This window comes from Camelina sativa, chromosome 20, assembly GCF_030686135.1.
Source record: "Camelina sativa cultivar CO46 ecotype springtype chromosome 20, ASM3068613v1".
Classification (NCBI taxonomy): Eukaryota; Viridiplantae; Streptophyta; class Magnoliopsida; order Brassicales; family Brassicaceae; genus Camelina; species Camelina sativa.
In genome coordinates this window covers 32,669,107-32,686,747 of record NC_141899.1, presented here as the reverse complement: position 1 = coordinate 32,686,747, position 17,641 = coordinate 32,669,107, and the positions used below count along the sequence as shown (strand labels likewise).

The 17,641-nt window shown below is 34.5% G+C and overlaps 1 protein-coding gene and 1 non-coding gene across 8 annotated transcripts; both read right to left on the bottom strand.

Annotated features, from left to right (window-relative positions):
• Nucleotides 1–1,175: 1,175 nt before the first annotated feature.
• On the bottom strand, nt 1,176–16,807 carry LOC104771760 (urea-proton symporter DUR3-like). Of its 7 annotated transcripts, none has more exons than XM_087504198.1 (11): nt 16,418–16,807; nt 14,213–14,318; nt 13,993–14,088; nt 13,772–13,854; nt 4,589–4,839; nt 4,027–4,289; nt 3,581–3,819; nt 2,652–3,082; nt 2,314–2,544; nt 1,818–2,107; nt 1,176–1,451 (listed from the first exon to the last, which is right to left on the bottom strand). In XM_087504198.1, exons 2-10 carry the CDS (start codon nt 14,297–14,299, stop codon nt 1,836–1,838), a joined length of 1,953 nt encoding a protein of 650 aa, XP_087360324.1. In that variant the 5' UTR covers nt 14,300–14,318; nt 16,418–16,807; the 3' UTR covers nt 1,176–1,451; nt 1,818–1,835. The 7 variants fall into 7 exon arrangements, with proteins under 7 accessions (XP_087360324.1, XP_087360322.1, XP_010494639.1 ...); XM_087504196.1 differs by having other exon boundaries at nt 4,589–4,809; nt 14,213–14,308; nt 16,414–16,762; XM_010496337.2 differs by having other exon boundaries at nt 4,589–4,809; nt 16,418–16,753.
• On the bottom strand, nt 8,255–8,361 carry LOC147919757 (small nucleolar RNA R71). Its single transcript, XR_015594281.1, has one exon. It is a non-coding gene; the product is annotated as a small nucleolar RNA R71 (small nucleolar RNA).
• Nucleotides 16,808–17,641: the final 834 nt, after the last annotated feature.

Sequence of the window (17,641 nt, the reverse complement as noted above, 5' to 3'; positions counted from 1 at the left end):
CATCTACTTTCCTATGAGAGTGAAGCGAGCTGATAAGCAGTCAGAGCCAAATGAAGCGTTGGCAGGCAGACACTCATCAGTCTTTTGAGCAGCAGAGCAAGGTCCGGAACTCGAGAACAAAGCGTTCCCATTGCAGGTTCTCAGGGATGCTACAAATGATTTCCGTCATAGCAACATTGTTTGGAGAGGTGGTTTCGGAGTAGTGAATTTCCTCAAACGGTTTTCTAACATCATAAAACTGAAAACATATTACATATAATTAAATATTTTTCAACTAATTTCACCAATAAAATTTTGTATTTACTTAACATCTTATACAATTTTTAATAAATAAATAAAAAAGTAAATTAACAAAATAAAGAAGCAAAACATATGAAAAATATAATCAAAACATAAGTAAAATATTATTATGAATAGGTTATTATAACAAAATAAAATAGAGATGTCATACCATCATTTTTCTATTGTCACGTTAGGATTTGGTTGGTTCATTAAAAAAGTTTGTTTAGTATAAATTTTTGTTTTTTTTGTCAATATGTTTAGTATAAAATTATAATACAAGTTCTCAAGTTTCACGTGGTTTTTCATCTTAATTTCAAATATTTAAAATACTATATTTATACAAATAAAATATTAAAAATATGAAATTAGATTTATAATTAATACTGTTTAATTGTTTTCTATGTCTTTAAAATATATTGTTAGTCAATTTTTACTTAATAACTTACATTTTATATATTAGATTTAATAAAATGACACATGTCAAAAAGATTATGGAACAGATGGTAGTTTCTCAAAGATTGGATTTATGGAAAAAGTTATGTCGCCGTTCATTGTTCATGAGAATTGCTTATTATGATCGTATTTGATGCAGATACAGTTGAAAATTATCGTAATAAACTTAGGTCATATATCTTTAATGTTGTAATAGATAATTTAAAAAAAAATTGATAAATATTAAGAGCTTATCTCAACATTTTGGTTAAGTGATTTTACTAAACTCAAAACGTCCTAGTAGCTTTGGCTTTGGCTTGCTAGTTTAGCGCTAAATGATTTGATTTTAATAACAATGGTTTCAACTAATCACACAAATGACAAACCAATAAACCAAATCCTTATCCAAACCAAACTTGAATAATGTTAAAGTATTGAACCAAACCGAATAAGAGTAACCATTTTTAACATCCACACTATTTGATTTTTATAACAATAAATTCAACTATCCACACAAATAACAAAGACCAAATAAACCAAATCTTTATCCAAACCAAACTTGAATCATGTTAAAGTATTGAACCAAACCGAATAAGGTAACTATTTTTAACATTTACACTCGAAGTATGGGTCATACTCATACATATGTTTTACTTTGCTTTCACCGTAGATATCACCCCAAAGATAGCTGATGGAAATACTCTAATGTCATCTCCAACGTTGATGTGTTTTCAACCCTAAAAAAAGTAATAATAAGGAGGGTTTCTGAAAAACGTAAAAATAATAATATTTTAATTATATAGTTATATTTTTAATTTTTTAATAAAGATGGACCAATAACAAAAGCTGATGTGTTTGCAACCCTAAAAGAAACATTCTCACATAAGGAGAACCTCTATATGTTCTCTCTCTTAGCTTTTCAATATTTTTATTTTTTTTCTTTGTAGCAACTGTGGTTAAGTAACCTGCGTTGGACATGCCCTAAGAAGTTGAACAAAATGTACAAAAGGATATGATTTCACACAAACAAGAAAGGTAACCAAACAAAGTCACATACATATACATATATATATATATATATATAAACGAAAGAAGGTATTAACCTTTTGATATTTTCTTCTTCAACTTTCTACATCGGTCTTCTTGGTCTTCTCAAGTTCGAGCAAATAAATCCTCTCAGCTTCTGGTACAGCCATGGTTAAAGCTCGAAGCCTATGGTTCAAGTCATCAAGCTTGTTCATTAGCCTATCGTTTGTAAACATTCCCATACAAACGCTCTTGATCGTGTCCCAACTCTCGATTAATGGCAAACCAATGATCACAATTGATCCTATTGTTCCCCAAGCTACGGCCACAATTGCCCAAAACCAGAAATATCCTCTGCTAAACAAGCCTGGAAATTTTCAAAAATGTGATTTATGCTCTTATTAGTAACCAATTTTTGAAAAGCGCAACAATATTTAATTAGAAAATATGTTTTTTTATTAATATCTTAATTAAAATAATAATGATATACATCTTTAAAAATACGTCAAATTTATGCAAGTTTAGATAAGAAAAAGCTCTATTTTCATTTATATGCATGGGAAGACGACTTACGTGCTGGGAGAGAGAGAAGTGGCCAAATGACAACAATGAGGAGAGTGAACACAAGACCCCATTTCACAATCCAAGCTTTAGCTCTTCTCAGCTTCTCTTCCCTTAGCTCTTCCGCAGGAACATCAATATCGTCCCCTGACGCCTCAGCTTCCACTAATTTGATCTCCCTTGTCGTCGACCAGTCATAGTTCTGTGGCCGTACTAGACTACACACCGCATGGATCAACCCTCCTATATGTTCACACGTACGGAGCAAACTAGAGTTACTTTAAAGAACACATACTGAACAAAAAAATTCAAACTGAACCGAAATGCCCAAAAAACTATTACAAGCTGACCTGTTAGAATCGCAACGAGGTTACCAGCTAACATGGGAGCATTTCTCCCAGTGGTATCAAGATCAACGCGTCCGTACTGTATCTTTGCTGTAGATAACCAAGTAACAATCCCAAGAACACAACCCGAGATCGATCCAAGAATCGCACCAAAAGCATTAGCTTTACTCCACAAGAGCATGAAAGCAATGGGAATGACCGCAGAGCCAATGAGAACTCCCATCGCGAGGTACATCCATCCAAGCGAAACCCCAGCTTTGTTCAAGATCACTGCAAGAATCCCCATGAAACATCCGAATCCAAGAACCGCAGATCTTGAGATTCTCAAGATTTGTTTACCCGTTGCTCTAGGGTTTATGTATGTACGGTAGATGTCGTAGGTGATAAGGGACGAGACCGCGATTAGCTCTGAAGAACCAGCCGATGTTACTGCCCTGAGGATCGACAGAGACAGTAAAACTCATGATTTGCAAGCATGTCTTCTTTGTATGTAAACTATGTTTCTTGTGTAAGAAGAAATCGAGACAAATTTATAAACAATTATTTCTTGTTTTTAAAGCAAGAGGAGTTATAAGAGGGAAAAAAATGGCCAATTACATACTTTTCTGTAGCTAACGGTATTTCTAACCAAAACTGAATTGAATTGATTGAACCATACCGGATCAAATTGACTAATCAAACCAAAAATCGAGTTGGGTAGTGAAAAAAGTACGTCTAAAAGCAAAACTAACTTTTTGTAACTAATTTCATAGGCTTATAATTTATAACTTTAAATTAAACCAAAATAAATCATCTAAAAAACTAATAACCGATCTAAATCAAACAAAAATTTGTTCAACTAAACCAGTAATGCGTAGATAACATCCACCCATAATTTTTTGCTATTCCAAAACATTGTTTACATATATATGATTTAGAGAGAGTGTACTTACATGAACAGCATAGTGAGAAGAAGCAATGATCCTGATTTACCCATGAGAGCAATGGCCGTGGCAGGCGGCACTAGACCTCGATTAGCCTCATCCGCGGTTATAGGCAAGTCAAGGGCAAGTGCACCGAGGCCTAATGATGTGGCTAGAGAGAACGGCACAGCGAACCATACGAGTCCACCGAGCAAATATCCTTTGTGGGTTGATGAAGGTCGAGCAGCTATTGCACTCACCCAATAACCCTAAAGAAAGACAATAATATTTACTAAAAACCTGCATGGTTTACTAATTAAAAACCTCCAACTTTTTTTCTTTCTTTACAATTTCTTGGCAAGAACCAAAATCTCTTAAAACTGGTCTTTTCTAAAATCCTTTATCAAAAATATGAGTTTCTGCGAATAAAACTAAAAACCGAAAAAAAAATATACTTCATTGAAAAGAAATCTCACATTGTCTACGAAGACGGTGCCGAAGTTTCCGACAATGTTAATGAGACCGAAGACAGCACCGCCAGAGCTCAACATGGTGACATAGGAGCCTTTGTAGTTGCCGTTAACCGGACCGCAAGCTTGGTCGTGGTGTGAGAGCGGCTCAGTGCATGTTCTTAACTTAGAAGCCATGTCTCTTAGCCGGTCATAGACCACGGACGGACTCCCAAGCTCACTACTCGAAGTGTAGACAAGAAACACAAAGACGACTAGAACGACGTGAACTGAAAGACAAACAAAATACAAAAATTTAGTAAACAACTATTTCATTGTAAGGGTGTCTCCTATTTAGTAAGGATATTGATTAAATCATTAAATATACTAAGGAAATATAACGGATCAGTTTTATTCATACAAACCACAAAGCTACATACTATATTACTATGTCATATTTACGCATTGTTATGACCAGAGTATACAAAGTGAACATCTCCAAAAAAATTGTGTGTTAACTAATATAGATGGCATAGTTTCCAGCTAGAATTTGTTCGTCAAGATATATATTATATTAAATGTAATATACCTATAACGGAGTGAACGTAGCTTGCGAGTAAAGTAGCCTTAAGTCCTCCAGCCAAAGTATAGACAACGACGCCGAGAGGAATGAGAAAGCTTGCGGCGTATATATCAACTCTGGTGAGAGCATTCACCACAGCCGAGCCACCAAGCAAGAGCATCGCCGTCACTACGATGTTTGTGGCCAAACAAAACACCAAGAACACTATATGTGTTGCGGTTCCCCAACTAATTAATTTCATCAAAAACATACTCCCTCTGTTTCACAAAGAGTGTCATTCTGGAGTATTTTCTTTGTTTCACAAAGACTGTCACTTTATATTTCCAATGAGATTTTTAATATCAAATTTTCTAATTTACCCTTAACCCAAAGCTTTTTCTATTAGATTTAAATGATAAATTGCTTATTAAATAAGGGTATATATGTATAATTCAAGTTTTTCTTAATTTGTGTGTAATTTGTCAAAATGACACTCTTTGTGAAACAGAGAGAGTACAAAAGAAATAATTGATAACTGCTCAGATAATAAAAATAATAACGTTAAACTAATGCTCGAGCGATTTGGTCTAAAATATTGTTCAGAAGTACACAACTTTTTTTTTCGACTATATAATATTTATAAGTTGGTTACAAAATAAGTTATAGATTAAATATAGGTTGGTTACAAAAAAAAATTATTGATTAATTAGTCAATCCACGGACTATATGAATATACTTAAGAATATTCTAAATAATCCTCTTAAAGAAAATATTCCAATGGTTTATACAATTTTCAAAATAAAATCTTTAGTATTTCATGTATTGTTACAAAATATATATTGTTAGGCGTAAAAAAGGAATAAAATCTTGGCAATTTATCACACTTAATCGTGATTTCCGAGATTTTATTGTGCAGTTGAAAATAAAATCTTACCTAAGCATGACTCATTGATGTGTCTGTATTTTATAGGGTTTTAACTATAGTTTTTAGGATTGTTTTGAGTCTTTTCTTAGGTCCAAGTGTGCTTTTAGAGTCCTTTTAGTCCTTTGTGAGTCTTTACAGGTCCTAGGTGACTTTGGAAGGAATCTAAGTGTTTTGGGGATGAAAACATGCATCTGGAGCCAATTGGTTGAAGACTGATCGAGCTAGAAGGCAGATGGAATGAGAGCAGAAATACGTTTTGGATCGACTGATCCTTTCGAGATCGACCAATCCAATCCCCGACGCAAGTTTTCCTTTTTTGTTTTAAACCGACTTTTAGGGTTTTATTTTGATATTTAAGTTAGAGGCACGGCCTCCAGAGACATAAGCTTTATTTTCTGAGACTATTTTGTATTGAGAGCAAAAGGGAGAAGATCTCTAATCCTTCTTGACACTTTGGAGAAGATTTCTAAACCCTATTTTCTATTCTTTTGCAATTCAATTATGTTTTCTTCATTATTGATTTGCTGTTTATGCTTCTCCATGTCTGAGTAGTTTTACTGTTGGGTTTAGGGTTTCAGAAGGGTTTCTATGATTTATTGATGCTAGATTTGTTAGATTAGGGATTGATCTTATTGTTCTTCATCTATAGTTGTTCTTAATGCTTAAGCTAGATTGATCACCTAGATTAAGATCTTAGGTTTAATTCATCTGGGCACCAAAAGTGTTGTTGAGTTGCTTGAAAAGAACATAGGTGAGCAAGGTGATCCTTAGCCAACGACAGTTGAAGTTGAGGCACCTTGTGAACATAATCAAACTTGAACTTATTGCTTGCTAGGATTGTTTAGATTCAAACGACAGTTTAGAGTTTTATCAATTCCTTGCATAGATAGCTAATGCTGCGACAGTAGGTTAGTTTTACATTCGAGATTTGAGTTCAAGAACGGTGTTTAATGCTATCCCAATTTATCATCTAATTTCGTGGTCATGTCCCCTAACTGATTCCCTGAGCCCAATATTTCCTTTTTGATTTAAAGCAACTTATTTACTTTCCTGTTTTTAATCGATTACTTAAAACACAATATTTCTCATTGCCTTAGCTATATTTGATCTATACAATTTCATAGTACATTGTTTGGTCCCTGTGGATTCGATCCTGAAGTGTTACAACGATACCACTAGATCGTGGTGGAGTACACATTAGGTTTTAATTGACCTGTTGATCAATTTGGCGCCGTTGCCGGGGACCAAAACGATTGCCTTTGAGATTCTAGATTTAAATTTAGTCTAAGATTTATTTTCTTTTTATTTACTAATTAGTTCTTGTGTTCTTTCTCTTGTGTTTCAGGTGCATGCAAACAAGAAGCCACAAGCCTACTGATTTGCGTAATCTGCGAAACGGAGAGTTAGCACAGCTTGAACGAGAGAACCGAAAAGCAAAAGCCCGGTCATACACTATGGACGACACAAACAACGCTGAAATTCGTCAACCTAACCCTCAAGAGGTTCTTGTTCCGCCTCCTCCTCCTGCACCACAAATACAAGTTCCACAAGAGCAGAATGCGGCTGAACTGAACCCACCAGCAAGACGAACTACTTTGAGGGATGACACTACAAGAAAACAGGCAATTTACGACTACGATTGGCGACTAAACTCGTAGTCGCCAAATTTAGTGACTATATACCGACTGTTTAACTACTACTTTACAACTGCTAAAACTTAGTCGTAAATTAGTCGTTTTTTACCGACTGAAATGAATAGTTGGTTCAGTAGTCGTTAATTAGCGACTATTTTACGACTGAAAGACAAGAAAGTAATTTTGTCAGCAAACAGTAGCTAAATTGGCGACTACATGGTGACTACTGCGGCGAGTCGTTAATTTGGCTACTAAAATACGACTAAATTAGTTAGTCGGATATTTGGCGACTACTAAGCGACTATTGAGGTGAGTCGCAAACATGTCGGCCAAAAAGAAACACGTTTTTTTCGTTTGTGGGGTTGGTAAGCTTTGTTTTGTTGCGACTGTTAGTTTGAGTCACATCAGAGTCGTTTTACAGTCGTTTTTCAGTCGCCAAATTTCTCTATATATACCACACCTTCCTTTCTTATTTCATTCACACCACAAGCAAGAGCATTAGCAAGAAAGAAATCGAGAGTAACAAAAAAAATTTTGAGAGTGAGAAAAAAAATAGAGTGAGAAAAAAAAAACAAGAGTGAGAAAAAAAATCAAAAGAGAAAAAAAAAACAAGAGTGAGAGATCTTTAATAATGGCGGGAAGTTCTAATTATAGTCATTTTCGGGAGTGGATGTATAAGAGGCTTGATGAAGTGACGGGAAATTTCACGGAAGAGTTCAGCACCGGGGTAGAGGAGTTCATGGCTTTTGCAAATAGTCAGCGTTTAGCACAAAAAATCTTCATGAAGATGCTCACAACAGGCTATTTGCGAATCGGTCTGCGATTCAACCTCCTGCTCCTGCGAGACAAGATTATGAGATCAAGCATAGCCTGATCAATTTGGTCCAGAACCGTGTGTTTAATGGATTAGCATCAGAGAGCCCTCTGGACCATATTGAAGCTTTTGAGAGATTGGCTAGTACAACAAGGTCTAATGGAGTTCCATATGATTATCTCATGTTGACTTTGTTCCAATTCTCTTTAGGAGATAAGGCTTTGAGATGGCTAAATCTCTTGGACCGAGGATCACTTACCACTTGGGAGCAGTGTAGAGCAGCGTTTTTAAACCACTTCTACACTAAGTCACGGTCAGCTATGTTAAGGAGCAAGATCACTACCTTCTCACAAGGTGGTACAGAGTCTTTTTGTGAAGCGTGGGAGAGATTCAAGGAGTATATGAGGGACTGTCCTCATCATGGCTTTTCACAAGAGAATCTTATGAACATCTTCTATGGAGGAATTGACCAGAAGTACCAGATGGCACTCGATACTGCTAGCAGAGGAGATTTTTCTACTAACACTGCCGCTGAAGCAAACCTCTTGATCGAAAACCTTGCAGCGAGTAACAGCAATCATAGCCATGAGTATGATCACTCTGTGCGTGTTGTTAGCTCCGTGAATACAGATGTTATTAAGAGTCTCACTGCCAAGGTAGACCTTCTTTTGAGGAGAGATCAACAAGCTGTCAACATGTGCGACGGGCAGACGGGTGCGTATCAGCAAGTTGGAGTAAATTCGGGTTTTGAGGGGACAGAGGAGCTGAACTATGTAGGAGGACAAGGGAACTATCAGAATCATGGGTTTAATCAGAATTATAGAAATCATCCTCATCTCTCCTACAGAAGCACCAACGTTGAGAATCCTCAAGATCAAGTGTATCCTCCACATAATCAACAAGGTAACTTCTCGCAAGGATTTCAGAACAAAGGTGCTGGATTTAGTAGCTCAAATGTCCAAGGATACCACGCTCCATCTGCAGCTCCACAAGATAACAAACTCGAATTGAGGATGCAAGCACTGCTGGAGGGCCATACGATAAGTTCTGCTGAAATTAAAGTCAAGATTGATAGCATGTACAATGATTTAAATGAGAAATTTGAGAGGTTGAGTTCACGTGTTGATTCCATTGATAAGAGGGTCTCTGCTATTTCTTCTAGCTCTAAGAACAAAGAGTCATGCAATGCTATAACACTCCATGGTGGGATTGAAGATGGGCTGAGTTGTGCTGTGATCAACTCATGTTTGACTTCCGCAGAGACAGGATCGGTCAATCCTGTGACTAGACCAGCCGGTCCCATCCATTCTGATAATTTGAGTTTGATCCCCAGGGAAATTGGATCGACCGATCCCCCTTATAGATCGATCGATCCCGTCATTGACACAGAACCAGATTCAAAAAGTCCTAGATCGACCGCTCCACGTCCAGACCAGTCGGTCCCTAATGCAGATTCCAAGGAAACACCTCTTGTGGAACCAAAGCCCTATAGGCCACAAATTCCTTTTCCAAGAAGACATGAGAAGAAAACTCTTGATGAAAAGAAGTATGGTCGGTACAAAGAAGCTATAAGTGAGTTCATCGCTGACATTCCCTTTACAGAGGCAGTAAAGCATATATCTTTGTTTAAGAAGGTTTACAATGATGTTGTGGTTGAAGAAAAGGATTTGGTGGAGGTTAAGGCGTTTTTGGCTAGAGAGAAGAACATTCATGCTCCATCTTTGAAAAGACTACCCAAGTTAGAAGATCCAGGAAAATTTGTTGTTCCATGCTCCATCTTAGGAGTGAACTTTGAGGATTCCCTTTGTGACACTGGATCCAGTGTGAACGTAATGTCTAAGGCTATTGTAGAGAGATTGGGGATTGATGATATGAAGGCTTCTAAGGTCTCTCTCACGTTTGCAAATGCTGTCACCGCAACTCCACAAGGCTTCATTAACAATTTAGATGTTCGAGTTGGGAATTGCTTGGTTTCTACAGATTTTCATGTTGTGGAAATGAGCGAGGGTTCTGTTATGCCTTTGATTCTTGGGAGACCTTTTCTAGCAACAGTGGGAGCAGTTGTTGACTTGCCTAATAAGAGGATCCATTTCTCTAACATTGATGATAAAGTCTTCTACAATGCAATCACTGCAAATAAAGCTATACAACATGGCTCTTGTCTAGTTGTAGAACATGAGAAGGAGGTGGATGTCGTGATATTGGGAGAGAATGATGATAAGAATGAGGTCAACGAAGTCTTGGATGGAGACACTCATTCTTCTAAGAAGAGGTCTAAGAAGGTTAAGAAGAGAGACAAGCCGAAGATAGAGAGAGTAATACCAGATCTTCACATAACCTTGGTACCCCAGAAATATGTTAGAGACACCATTGAGTACAAGGTGAAGTGCAAAGGAATATCTCGGCCTTTCTCTAAAGTTAAAGCCATCCTTACTCCGGAGTTTAAAGAGAAAGGCCAAGAAGCAGTGGATGGTATGTTGAAAAAGGTTCTGGAGCTTAAGCTGACGAATTGGAGAGCTTGTTCTGATATGAGTTCTCATCCTCCCATCACTTGACGCCTGAAACCACGGTCAAGCTATAGACCTTAAACAAGCGCTTATGGGAGGCAACCCATGGGGTTTGTGCTGGCTTACCCTTTTATTTTTATTTATCTTAGGATTTTGGTTTTGTTTTTAGGATTTATTACGGTGAAATCACGTCTGCTGTTAAGTGTTTTCAGGAACAGGTTCCAAACGCAGAAGATGCAAATTTTTTTTGTTCCAGGAGCTTTGGATCGATCGATCCTCCTTAAAGATCGACCGATCCCGGTGGTTTTCTGTGGTTATCTCCAAGTTCCATAATGTTGCAGATCGGTGGATCTCACCCTGAGACCGGTCAGTCCCCATTCTTGCCAACACCACTCCACCACCAGATGCGAGATCACCGGTTTTTGTTTCTTTTCCTTTCTTTTTTCTTATTTTCTTTGTCGGATTCATTCTTTTCTTGGCTTTGCTTTCACACCGGGACGGTGTGAAGTAAGTCTGGGGGACGGCTGTCTCCAAGTTACTGATGTCGTTTTCTTTGGTTGTTTACTTTGAATTTTTCTTTTATTTGAGTCAATTTTTTATTTTATTGAGTCAAAAATTGGGAAACTATGATCATTTCCAGGAATCTTTTGCTTTAATCTAACACTCTTAGGATTACTTTTGTACCTCTGATTTGGAATGAAGCTTGGAATGAACATGAGCAGTCTCAACACGCCCCAAAAGACACTCGCCAAGGAGAACACTAAGTTGAACCAGAAGTTGTCTCTAGCTTTAACAGGACTTAACCGGATTTAATTTCTTACCTTGGGGCTTGGTATACATCGGACAAAACTCCTCCCTTCAAGCCTTATAAGACGTGCATCTCCTCACAAAGTATGCTTCCCCTCTCTCTTCCCTTCAGTACTCAGTAAAAAAAAAAAAGAGAAAAGAAAAATATAAGAAGAAGAGGATATAGGTAATAAAGAAGTGAACCGAGGGTTGTGCGTAAACCCGTGCATCTTTCGGAACTCATGGAAACCTGTCCACAAGAAAAGAGCAAAGGATTGATAAAAAAAATAAAATGATACCCTAGAAAATTAGGGAGAAATCAATCTTTTGGAAGTGAGAAAAGAGAGAGGAAAGGGAGCATAAGAGGAGGTCTTGGGTGATAAGAGGTTGAAGGAGTCAACAGTTCAATGATCGATACTCCCATGGTAAGACTGCACCTTTTTACTAATCTGATGTAGAGAGACAATGATGGGGAGATTGAAGGTTCTCTAAGGCCGTGGAGTTCAGAGTAAGGAGTGTTGATCCTAATCATGGGCAGAGTACAAAAAGTAGTTCTTAATTTGATGTGATGAAGAGTGCAAAGAAGAGATCCCTAAGAAAATGTGAGTTTCCACTTTCAAGCCTTTTCTCTATTCTTGAGTTTTTGTCTGTTCTTGCTTGAGGACAAGCAAAGATTCAAGTCCGGGGGAATTGATGTGTCTGTATTTTATAGGGTTTTAACTATAGTTTTTAGGATTGTTTTGAGTCTTTTCTTAGGTCCAAGTGTGCTTTTAGAGTCCTTTTAGTCCTTTGTGAGTCTTTACAGGTCCTAGGTGACTTTGGAAGGAATCTAAGTGTTTTGGGGATGAAAACATGCATCTGGAGCCAATTGGTTGAAGACTGATCGAGCTAGAAGGCAGATGGAATGAGAGCAGAAATACGTTTTGGATCGACTGATCCTTTCGAGATCGACCAATCCAATCCCCGACGCAAGTTTTCCTTTTTTGTTTTAAACCGACTTTTAGGGTTTTATTTTGATATTTAAGTTAGAGGCACGGCCTCCAGAGACATAAGCTTTATTTTCTGAGACTATTTTGTATTGAGAGCAAAAGGGAGAAGATCTCTAATCCTTCTTGACACTTTGGAGAAGATTTCTAAACCCTATTTTCTATTCTTTTGCAATTCAATTATGTTTTCTTCATTATTGATTTGCTGTTTGTGCTTCTCCATGTCTGAGTAGTTTTACTGTTGGGTTTAGGGTTTCAGAAGGGTTTCTATGATTTATTGATGCTAGATTTGTTAGATTAGGGATTGATCTTATTGTTCTTCATCTATAGTTGTTCTTAATGCTTAAGCTAGATTGATCACCTAGATTAAGATCTTAGGTTTAATTCATCTGGGCACCAAAAGTGTTGTTGAGTTGCTTGAAAAGAACATAGGTGAGCAAGGTGATCCTTAGCCAACGACAGTTGAAGTTGAGGCACCTTGTGAACATAATCAAACTTGAACTTATTGCTTGCTAGGATTGTTTAGATTCAAACGACAGTTTAGAGTTTTATCAATTCCTTGCATAGATAGCTAATGCTGCGACAGTAGGTTAGTTTTACATTCGAGATTTGAGTTCAAGAACGGTGTTTAATGCTATCCCAATTTATCATCTAATTTCGTGGTCATGTCCCCTAACTGATTCCCTGAGCCCAATATTTCCTTTTTGATTTAAAGCAACTTATTTACTTTCCTGTTTTTAATCGATTACTTAAAACACAATATTTCTCATTGCCTTAGCTATATTTGATCTATACAATTTCATAGTGCATTGTTTGGTCCCTGTGGATTCGATCCTGAAGTGTTACAACGATACCACTAGATCGTGGTGGAGTACACATTAGGTTTTAATTGACCTGTTGATCACTCATATTAAAAAAAATCACCAAACATGTTCAAAAATTAAAATAAAAACAAACAACATCATAACCATTTCTCATACATAAAATTACAAAATTAACAATATAAAACTTATAAAATAGGTATTTTTTTCAAGCCATCATATTTAGCATATAATTTTATTGCATAATGTTTTATCCAAAAAAAAATTTAAAAACAATCATACAAATTATATTTTATTCTAAAATTATAATATAAATAAAAGAAATTTCAACCCGTGCTACCTCTAGCACGGGTTCTAATCTAGTTTCATAAAATATTTTGTTTGCAGCTTGATTGAGTCGTTTTTTAGGGGATAAGTTGCAAAATCAAATGAAAACTAGCAAAAATAAATAAAATTTGAACTAAAGTTATACTGATAAAATATTTTATTTTTTCTAAACTATACAAATATCATGGTTTGAGTTAGCTCGGATAGTGTTATGTATGGTATCTACAAGTTCAGTTTCTATTATTTGTTTTCAACTGAAATAAATAGTCTAGAACGATGTTTTTCTAAAAGTGTTGGCTCGGTTCTATACTTCTATCCATTTCCAGAGTTTGATTCATATATATGTCCATTTTATTGGAGAAAATGTAAATATAAAACAAATCAACGAATTGAGATATTAATTTACGTACCGAGCCTTCACGATTTCGCAGACAGTATGAGCATTAGGAGCCTTTCGTTTTATCTCAATCGCCATCACACCAAACAACAACACCTACTTGGTTCATCAACCCATAATCGATTATTCACTAGTACTCATTATGCATACATAAAAAACAAACATTCTTTTCTTTTTTTTTGTCAAAAAAAAAGAAAACAAACATTCTAATTTGTTTAAGAATTATATATTAACCTGTATGGTGGCTCCACTAGCGTACCAAAACGGTCCGCTTACCCCATACTGCCATGCTACGTTTGAACTTTGTAGTATCGTCGCAGCCCATGTCCACTATTCACTTATCGACCAATAAAAAATCAATGCTTTCACCAAAATTTATGTCCATAGTGGGCTATATGTATACGGGTATATATATGTGTTACTTTATATCATCAATTATAAATCGTAGTTTTACCTGTGACAATGACACTTGCAATGAGTCCTGTTTTAACGTTTCTCCCGGCTGTATTGAACCATTCTGAAGTATGACTACCTCCGACATATCGTTTCTCTAACCATACCTTCATTCATTTGGTCAGGAATTTTATCATGGTGAACATGGGCAAATATTCATATTTTTATAATAACTAACCGAACTATAGGGGTATTTACTTTGGATATATTAAACTGATCCGAACTGAAGGAAATATATTTATATTCGAAACCTGACTTCTATTATAGTACATATGTTATGGCCTATGGAAATGCTTTAGTGTATCACGAAAACCCAAACTTATACCCTGAACTGAGCTCAAACTTTGATTAAAATCAATTTAAAACTAAACGGAACTGATCTGTACTATATATGTCTATATTGCAATTTTGCAATTGTTTAGGCTATGAATGGCAATAAGTTTTTCATTGGTTTTTAGTTTTTAGATTTTGGTTTTTGGATTTTTGTTTTTAAATTTTTGGTTTTTGGTTTTTGCTGTATATTTAAAAATTAATAAATTAAAAAGTCAAAAATAAAAATTTACGCTGGAAAAAAAGGTTTTCCACAAAATCTCAAATTTATAGTTTTTAGTTTTTCTTTGAAATTTAGAAAAACCACTTAAAAACTAGTTTTCCTAATCTTTAGGGAATCCAATTTTTGAAAATCTTGAATGGTAAAGAAATAGATTTTCAAAAAATCAAAAACCAAAATCAACTTAAAAACTAGTTACCATTCAAGGCCTTAGTGTATTATAAACCGATAATCCAAAAAACTGAGTAGTTAAAACCGAAATCGATATGATAACTCGAAATGGAGACTCCTGTAGCTAGTGAGTCACTCAACCAGATAGACAAACCTGTCTTTATTTGTTAACGTTATGCTCTATTTAATATCATATCTATTTTAGTTTTTGTTTCATACGTCAAACTTAAGTATTTGTTTTGTTTCATAATTTTGATAATCCAGATATATTCAAAAACCAATCATAAGATATACGCAAATAATTAAGAGTGTATTTTAGAAATAATTTGGCCACATAATATTACAAAAGGTCGCCACAATTTTCGTACTTAATCGGCCAAACAAGTTTCTATCAAAACGTCATATATAGTCCGATTAATAAAAAAAACTATGATATATCCCGTGCTTAAAGCACGGGTCAACATTTTTTAAAAATATTATAATATAATAATAAAAATTATTGTTTTTTTTTTAATTATTTTGTTTGAGATAATATTTATTTTTAATTGTTATGTAAATCTATTAGTCTATTGAATACTAATTATTTTAGAATATTATAATATTTTATTTTTGACGTATTATTACAGTTTTATATTGTTTATTTATTATATTTGTATCATATTTTGTGAAATATAAAATAGTAATTTTAATATTATAATTGTGAGTAAATAAAAATTATTAATTTATCATCTATATAAATTTAGTTTTACCAACCCGCCAATGTGGAAATTAAAACACACATTTTCATACATTGAGTAATATATCTTCGTTTTAAAAAATTCAAATCAACATATACAGAAAAAATATGGATTTTATTAATTATAAGTATTATATGAAAGTTCTAAACAATGTGTAAATAAAATAAAATAAAGATGATAGGAGAATCATAATTTGAAATCTTAACAAAATCTTCGAATTAAGTTATTAAAAATAATTGTATTTTATACTTGGATATAAAATCTTAGTTTTTAAAATTCTGATTGGTTTATATATTTAAAAAAAATTAGTAATTTCGTCCATAATTTATTAGAGAGAGAAAATATCTTTTTAGATTTTTTAATATTTGATATGTGAGTTTTTTTATTTTTAATTTAATTATATTTATTTAAATTAGTTAATTAAGCTTAATTAATTTAGTCTAATGGCAATTGAATGTAATTTTTTACACATTTTAAGGTTAGTTTCATATTTGTACTTTTCAATTAATATAGTAGGATTACTCAAATTTAAAATTTTAGAAAACAAAGATCCAAAAGAAAAAGAATAACCAACGTCTAGTCTTAGCATTATTGAACTTTGAAAATTTTAGTATCCTTTGTTTTACATGTAATTATACAAATCATTGAATACAACTATAGTCTTTTTGTGGTCACGAGTAATTCACAGAAGTTGTCTTTGGTTTTCATAAGAAAATATATTGTTATCGAGAAACGGGTGAATACTAACCAAAAAAGATGTGAAGATGGCAAAGAAAGCACCAAAACCAAGAATAACGGCGTAGCCAACGCCTTGATCGAGCACCGTCGTGCCTTCGAAGAAGCTGCTCTGCCTCTCGCATCCGCCACCTTCGCCACCATCGTAATATTTGGCCGAGAAATCGAAAGGAGGACACTTGGCCATACTTATTCTGATCTTGCTTTCTTACTTTACGTTATTGAAAAGTGAACTTTCTCATGGGATTTGTAGGGAGTGATAATGGAAAGATTCTTCTCTCTTGTTTAAACTAATAGAAAGAATCTTCAGTTGGAAAGAATCTTGATTTATTTTTAAAGGAATCTTAATACTTGTAAAAATAAATTGAATCTTTTTTTATTGTTGAATAACCTTTCCCAAGATGCTATCCACACAAATTGCCAAAAATTTAAATATTAATAAATTGTTACATTATTGGTGACGAAATGGGGGAGAAAGTCAATAATTTTGATCTTCAGTAAGTTAATGATTTTTGTTTATTTGCTATTTAATGGGTTTCCACTTGAACAAGTGATGTCACCAGTGATCTAAGTACTTGTAGCAAAAGGTCAGTGCCCGCTTGTTAATATTGTTTTCGACAAACATATACTCCCTCTGAATTAGAATAGATAATTTTTAGCAAAAAAAAACAAAAAAGAATAGATGATGTTTTATTAGAATTTTATTTTGTATCACAAAAATTGATTTTCTTTATTTTTTATTAATTAATGCTATAAAATTGTAGATTTCAAAATTCAGTAATTAAGAATTTAAAACTTTAGTGAACTACTATTAGTTAATAATTATGAAAAATATGTTATAATATATAAAAATGCATTTATGACTAAACATTAATAGTTTCTTAATTTTGGTGAGATCCTAAAAAATCATCTATTCTAATACGGGAGTATAATGAAATATGTTCACAAATCTAGAAGCCGCTGAAACAGATCAACCTATTAATGCATAAGATAAATAGTAGTTGAAGAAAATGCATTAGACTTTTAAGCCAAGCATGCCAAGATATTGAAAGAGTGTACGGAGTATTTACGACGTTTCCCCACATCGTTTAATGTTAACGAATTTTACTCACATATTTTTTATTTACGATTTGCTCCTCAACGTTTAGTATTTATGGATTTTACCCTGATCTTTCGGTGTGTATGACTTTTCCTCACATCTTTTTGTTTTAATGAAATTTCCCCCACATCTTTAGAT